This window comes from Cynara cardunculus (assembly GCF_001531365.2).
Source record: "Cynara cardunculus var. scolymus isolate 2C chromosome LG 1, CcrdV1, whole genome shotgun sequence".
Taxonomy (NCBI): domain Eukaryota; kingdom Viridiplantae; phylum Streptophyta; class Magnoliopsida; order Asterales; family Asteraceae; genus Cynara; species Cynara cardunculus.
Window position 1 is genome coordinate 31,906,312 of NC_037528.1, and position 7,271 is coordinate 31,913,582.

Sequence of the window (7,271 nt, forward strand, 5' to 3'; positions counted from 1 at the left end):
TCATCTTACTTTCCTAACCCTCATGGTTAATGAACAAATCACAGATAATATTAGACTAAAGGAAAAGTCTATATTGCAAAGAATTCGGTGCATTGTACTATTTCCTTCATCATATTTTTATATTTTCCTACTGAATTTCTATTTTGACACAGGGTTTTATCAATGCAACAATAGAGAACCATCATTCCTTTGGCTCGACGTAAAGGGGACTGTTGAAAGATTATGTATCATCATCAGAAAGAAGTTATTGTAAGAATACCACGGATTAGGAACAAAATTAGTGAAATCATAGGACGATAATCAGATTTTTGGTAAACCATATGAAAAAAAATACAATTCACTATAAAAGAAATAATGTTACAAATAGCACAAAATTTGAGATTTTATGTGAGGTTGGAGATCCTCGAAGAACTCAAATCAACTTTTATATGTTTTGTTTGATTAATTCAAAAATAAAAGGTTAGAAAAATAAAAAGTAAAAGAAGGAAAGAGAAATTAAAAAAAAAAAACCCTAAAGAAACTAGCCGTTGCAGAAGAAACACGCCGTCGTCAAGTCTCAACGTTCGAAAAAAAGGGAACTTTGCGTGCAAATCCGCTACTAAAACCCCCTTCCCCCACACATCTCATTTGCATCAAATCCACACTCAAAACCCCAGATCTCTCTCAAGATTAGAAGAAGAGAGAAGAGTAGAAAACGAATCGATTATTTCTGTTTCTTCTTCTTCTTCTAATTCTTTTGGTTTTAAATCAATCTTGTTCTTGTTCTTCTTTCGATTCGGTATTCGATTTGAAAAAAAAAGGAGAGGAATTAGTACAATAATATGGCGACGATGAACAATCAAGATAGCAACAACAACAACAACAACAGACAAGTGACTGCTGGTCCACCCATGAATGCCTCGAAGCAGCCTCTTCCAACGCCTAAGACCGTCGATACCCAATCTGTCCTCAAAAGGTTCTTTTGATTGTTTTCTTTTTATCTTGATTTTATGTTGCTTCATGAACACAGTTGTTAGTCGCGGCTGATTTGAAGTTAAAACGTAACGAATTTGATTTAAAAAGAGTAAAAAATTTACCGACTAATCAAATATGTTCATGGTTGATCTTGGAGGATTTTGTTAAAATCAGACTGAAAATTGGGGTTGACGATTGGCTCGATAGCTGTGTGGATTTAGGGATCTGTCATCTGTATATCTTTCATTCACAGTCCTATATCAAATCGAATTCAATTAATTCGATTCTGAGGCTAGGGTTTTCTCTTTAGCTGATCTTATGTCTTGTTCGAATTGGTCCTTGGTGTTGGTTGACTCAAAATCTCTTCAATTCGTCTGTGTTTTTTAATTATGGAGTGCTGCTAAGTTTAATCCAAGAAACTTGATAAGTTTGCTCAATCAATTTCATCAGATTTGTTCCTCTGTCTAGGGTTTCTAATGATACTAACTTGATAAAAGTTTTTAGACCACTTTGCTCATAAATTGTTCATATCTAGCCCTTTCTTTTGTTATTTTCTGTGTGTGTGTATGTGTGTCCTCATTTGATGCTTATTTCTGATACATATTTCTTTTGGAACACAGATTACAGACTGAACTGATGGCCCTAATGGTAAGCTTTGGATTCTTTTTATGTTTAATCTTTACATTACAAGAAGTAGAAGGGTCGTCTTATTGGTTAGTTGGTATTGTGATCAATTATGTAGATGAGTGGCGATTCTGGGATATCTGCGTTTCCTGAGGAAGACAACATCTTTTGTTGGAAAGGAACGATTTCAGGTAGCAAAGATACCGTGTTTGAAGGAACCGAATACAAGCTTTCGCTTTCCTTCCCAAATGATTACCCATTTAAGCCTCCAAAGGTGAAATTCGAGACTGGTTGCTTTCATCCTAACGTCGATGTTTTTGGAAACATATGTTTGGATATTCTTCAGGTAAATTTCAAAGTCTGTTGTTGGTTGTGGCTTCTTGAATGCTTAAAACCGGTCATTTATATGAAAATTTCAAATTTTAGGATAAATGGTCATCTGCTTATGATGTGAGAACTATTCTGATTTCTATCCAGAGTCTCCTTGGAGGTATCATCAACATCTATCTGTTTCGTATACTATTGTTGTTTTTTTCCAAATTGAAGCTAAAATTCATGTTTTCTTGTTAACAATAACAGAACCCAACACAAGTTCACCTCTGAACACCCAAGCAGCAGCACTTTGGGGTAATCAAGAAGGTAAAAGAACTTGCAAAGATTTCTTGATTTGGTTGGTGATTGATGGTTTGGAGTTTTTATTTACTTACCTTGTTTTTGGGTTGCTGCAGAATACAGGAAAATGGTCGAGAAGCTGTATAAGCCGGTTGCATAGATGAATAATGCTTTGCGTTTGGGATCATGTAAAACAACGTTGTTGCAGAACGAAAGAATTTTTCATTTAATTTACTTTCTGTTACATACCTTGAGAATCCTGTTATTCTTTTGACATAAGAAATGTGTTGCTGTTCTCCCCGCGCAGAAATCTGTGTTGTTTTTTATGTTTTGATGATTTCGATCATTGGTTTACAATGAAAAACCGAATACAGTAGTTATTAATCTGCAAGCAAAAAATGGAAATTTTGTTTAATACCTGTTGAGTCTTGGACTGCATACACTTAGGGTGCATTTGGTATGCAAACCGGGTGAGATTTCATGTTTGGTGTGCCATAAGACACAAGTGAGATTTCATGGGACAAACTTAAAAAAATTTGTTCCACTAAAATGGGACTAAATAACAAGATTACAAACAAAACTACCCTTTTTTTACACATTTTTGATTACAAACCTAATTTGAATCCATACTTCATAGCCTCCAAATTATCACCGGCTTCATCGATTTCTCCATGATTATCATCTTCTTCTTCCAGGTACGATTCTGATGACATAAATTACACATTGGTTTTGGTTTCTGTTTTGGATTCTTCCATGGTTTCCTTTCTAGTGACAAACTTCAACGTTCAAAAACCAAACATAAAAATAAAATACAAATAAATAAAAAGAAATCAGATTTGTTTTATTTATACGATATCTGAGCTGAATCTTATCTATTTGCATTCTTTTCTTTTTGGTTCATACCTCACCAAGAGAAAATTTTACTTGCAAGTAGACTCTGGATTGGCTTTTATTTTGAAATTTTCATTTAAGTCCCTGAAGTATCTAAGTTGTTTAAAAAAACCCATAACCTTTTGGAAATAACAATTTTTTAGCCTTTTAACTATTACAATATTTCAACAATTTGCTCCAAAACGTTTGGACATAATGGTCCCTGAAAAGAGTATATATGTATAAAGTTTTGGTTAGCTTTAATTTCTTTTCATATGATAGGCAGTCATAGATTTTTTTAAAACATTATGTATATAAATTGTGGAATTATTTTTAAAAAACTCCCGGTATACTTTGACTTGACAGGTTAGGCAAAAGTTGATCCGATAGATCGACTAGCAGTTTCACCTACTGCACGTAATGATGATTTTAATTAGTGAGATGTTCACTTTTACTTAGATTATGCAATACAGGGAAAGTCAGCAAGATGTTGGAGAAGCAAATATACAAGATCACAAACGTAGAATGCTCATAGCTAAGTAGGGGTGTTCGCGGTTCGGTTTGAACGGTTTAACCCCTCAGACAACAAACCAAACTGTAGTGGCGGTTTATAAAATTTTCAAACCGAGCGGTTTGACATCAAGTGTCCAGACCGGTTAAACCAGACCACGAAAAGGCGGTGCGCTCTGAATGGTTTAGGCGGTTTGGGCCTTTAATTGACTTCAAATATTAAACTTAAAAGACATATATGATTTATAATTTTAGATTAAATATCCATTTTAACAAAATAAAATATCTAAACAAATAAGTGTAATAACTAAGCTGTTCTTGAGTCCAAAGTCCAAGCAATCCAAAGTCCAAACAAATAAATATATAATACATATTAGAAAACAAACAAATTAATAAAGTTACACTCCATTGTGAGTATTGAATAACAAAATCCACGACTTCACAACCTTCAATTCTAGAGTCTTGAGTTCTTGACCCAACAAAATAGAAGCCAAATCTTAGTAGGTTGATGTCTTGATGATGTGCGCCAAAATCAAACCATGAATTAGGAAAGATCGATAGATTGATAAAGTTCTTGAGGGATTTTAAAATTTGGAGACCGTCAATGTCAAATGTGTTGATATAATGATTTAATAGTTTTAGATTCCGATTTTGATTATGTTAGATGTTAGGCTTTATGTTGGGCTTAAGGATTTATTTGGGTTATAAGCCATAAGTTAAAAAAGTTGGGCTTGCTAATACTAAAATAAATAAATGTATGTATGTATTTGGCGGTCAGTTTGGTCCAAACCGTCCAAAAAAGCTTCTAGACAGCAGACCGGACCGGACCGCCCGGTCTTACTATTTTCCAAACCAAACCAAACCGCCAAAAAAGGTTTGGTTTGACTTAATTCGGCCGGTTTTAACGGTTCAACAATTTTTTTGAACACCTCTATGGCAGTATTAATTACTTGGGTTGTCCAAAAAAAGTTAAAAACTTTAGAATTTTTATAATTATTGAGTTAAATTAAGAAAACATAAGAGGTAAAAGTATATTATACATGTAGGAAAAACTTGTTACAACATCGGCAAAAAAATTCGGAGCATTGACACATATTCAAATTTAGGAGCCACTTACCAAAAATGCATTTCTCAAATTCCTATGCATAAATCGCATCGGGCTGCATATTTTTGCATCATTCAAGTTGGTTGAACTCATTCCTAAGTCTCAACTACAAATAAAACGTTTATCATGTGATTAATTTATGGAAAACTGGAACAACCCATCATGTACTAAACAGTGCTAACAACAAGGTATCATACTTCCTTACTTACATCATCTATCAAAAATTTACAAACATTCCAATTATATTTACATATGACAAATCAACAGTATGAGTTAACAAAAATTTTGTCATAATAAAACTTTCTTCCAAAATTCTTCTACATCTTCTTTTTGCCTTTATCATAAGATGTTGGATGACTTGCAAAACAATTTATTACAATAAATGAGGGTTAGACCAAAAGGTCTAGTGAGTGAATTACCCTCTTACAAACATAATCTACTGCAAACCTCAAGATAGTTCAAACCTGAATTTTAACGTTTAATTAACATCGTGGTTACCTCACTATTCTATCTATCGTGGTTACATCGTCATTTCATCTATCACGGTTACACAACCATTCATCGATCGCGGTTACACCGCCATTTCATTTATCGCCATAATATGAGTGATGAGGTTTAGTCCAAACAATACTTTATTAGAGAGAGAGGTCTCATCGGACAACACTTAGTCCTATCCGGACAACACTTTGATCGGTGCAGAGTCCTATCCGGACAACCCTTTAATCGATGAAGAGTCATATCCGGACACTGCTTTGATCGATGAGGGGGTTACCCAACAACACATGATCAATGAAGGGTCCTTACTGGACACTACTTTGATCGATGAGGGGATTACTAGACAACACATGGTCAATGAAGGCTCCTTACTGTTTAACCTTTTGAGCGATGAGAGGACCTATCAGACAATGCCTTATCCGATGAGGGATCTCATCGGACAATGCCTTGTCTGATGAGGGTTCTCCTCAGGTGATTCATTGAATGATGAAGCGAAACAACAAATATAAGGAAGTAAAAACCAATTCATACACCCTATACTATAATTTAGCAACATATACTGCAAAGTTGTAACAACCTATACTGTAAAGTTGTAACAACCAGACATACCCAACGCAATATAAAACTCACCTTTGCCCAAAAACTTAGCTTTGCCCAAAAACTCAGCTTTGAAATATGCTTCCTCTTTTACCTTTGTTGATGAATTTGCCAAAGTGACTTTTTCTTATATGAAGGGTAAGTGAATTTATCTAGTTAAGGCATCTTGATTGAGAATAAAGGATTCYCCCCATACAGAAGGAGAGGCCTTCCTGTACGAGTAGTGAAGAACTAAACGATAACTTTTGTTGGTTGTTGACCAACGGAAAGAAAGGGAGAAAGAAATGGGATTGTGTCAACAAGCCCGTATTCCGACGAAAAACAACCCCTTTTTTCTTGTTTAGTCTATTCATATTAGAAAAATTACGATTTCAGAGAAGAGGAAAAAAGTCCTCCATATATGAGTAAAGTGGTAAAGGGGTAGTAATATAATAAATCATATAGAATCAATGGATTTATGGAAAACCTTTTCCAGTCCAACCAAACTTACTATATATAGTAAGTGGGAAGGAGGAGGTTTGGGGGCGGTGCATGAGCAGGCACCTCCCCCCTATGCATCACACACTTAAAGTATTTATAACCAATATTCTCAATCTAATGAGGAAATATAACTCATATGTTGATTCCTCAAAAACCCTTATACGCCATATTACTTTAAATCCCGATCAACTATATCTGGAAACCGAATATTGCAATATCCTCTCCTTAGAAGAATTATGTCCCGGAATTCCACTAAGTAAACAAATGAGGATATTTTACTCGCATCTCTGACTCGAGTTCCCAGGTGGCTTCTGGTCCCTTATGATAGCGCCACTAAACTTTTACTAATCCAATTTCTTTGTTCCTTAGAGCCTTTACTTTGAAGTCGGTAAGGCTTCAGGGGTCTCTTCAAAACACAATTTTTCATCAAATCTGAATCTTTGGTAGTGGCACAACTGCCTCTGGTTTTGCTAAGCGTTTCCGTAGATTTGGCACATTAAAAGTGTTATGAATGCCAATTAACTTCACAGGAAGTTCTAGTCTATATGCCACTTCCCCAATTCGCTCAAGGATAGGAAATGGCCCAATATACCTTGGGCTTAGCTTGCCCTTCTTTCCAAAGCGAACCACTCCTTTCCAGGGTGATACTTTCTGTATTACCTTATCACCGACTTGAAACTCAATCGGCTTCCTACGTTTATCGGCATAAATTTTTTGTCAATCTTGAGCAACTTTCATCCGTTCTCGAATTTGACTAATTTTATCTGTTGTTTGTTGAACTATTTCAGGTCCAGCCAATTGTTTCTCACCTATATTGTTCTAACATAACGGTGTTCGACATTTTTGTCCGTATGATACCTCAAAAGGTGTTGCTTGGATACTCGAGTGGTAGCTATTATTGTAGGCGTATTCAGTCAAGGACAAATGATTATCCCATGATCCTCCAAAGTCAATAACACAGGCTTGAAGCATATCTTCTAGTGTTTGGTTTGTTCGTTCACTTTGTCCATCTGTCTGTGATGAT

General features: G+C 35.2%; 1 protein-coding gene across 1 annotated transcript; it reads left to right on the forward strand.

The window, feature by feature from the left end:
• The first annotated feature begins 542 nt into the window (after positions 1-542).
• Positions 543-2,495, forward strand: LOC112517618 (ubiquitin-conjugating enzyme E2 20-like). Its single transcript, XM_025124967.1, has 6 exons — positions 543-955; positions 1,575-1,602; positions 1,697-1,924; positions 2,005-2,068; positions 2,158-2,217; positions 2,307-2,495. Exons 1-6 carry the CDS (start codon positions 822-824, stop codon positions 2,348-2,350), a joined length of 558 nt encoding a protein of 185 aa, XP_024980735.1. The 5' UTR covers positions 543-821; the 3' UTR covers positions 2,351-2,495.
• The last annotated feature ends 4,776 nt before the right edge of the window (positions 2,496-7,271 follow it).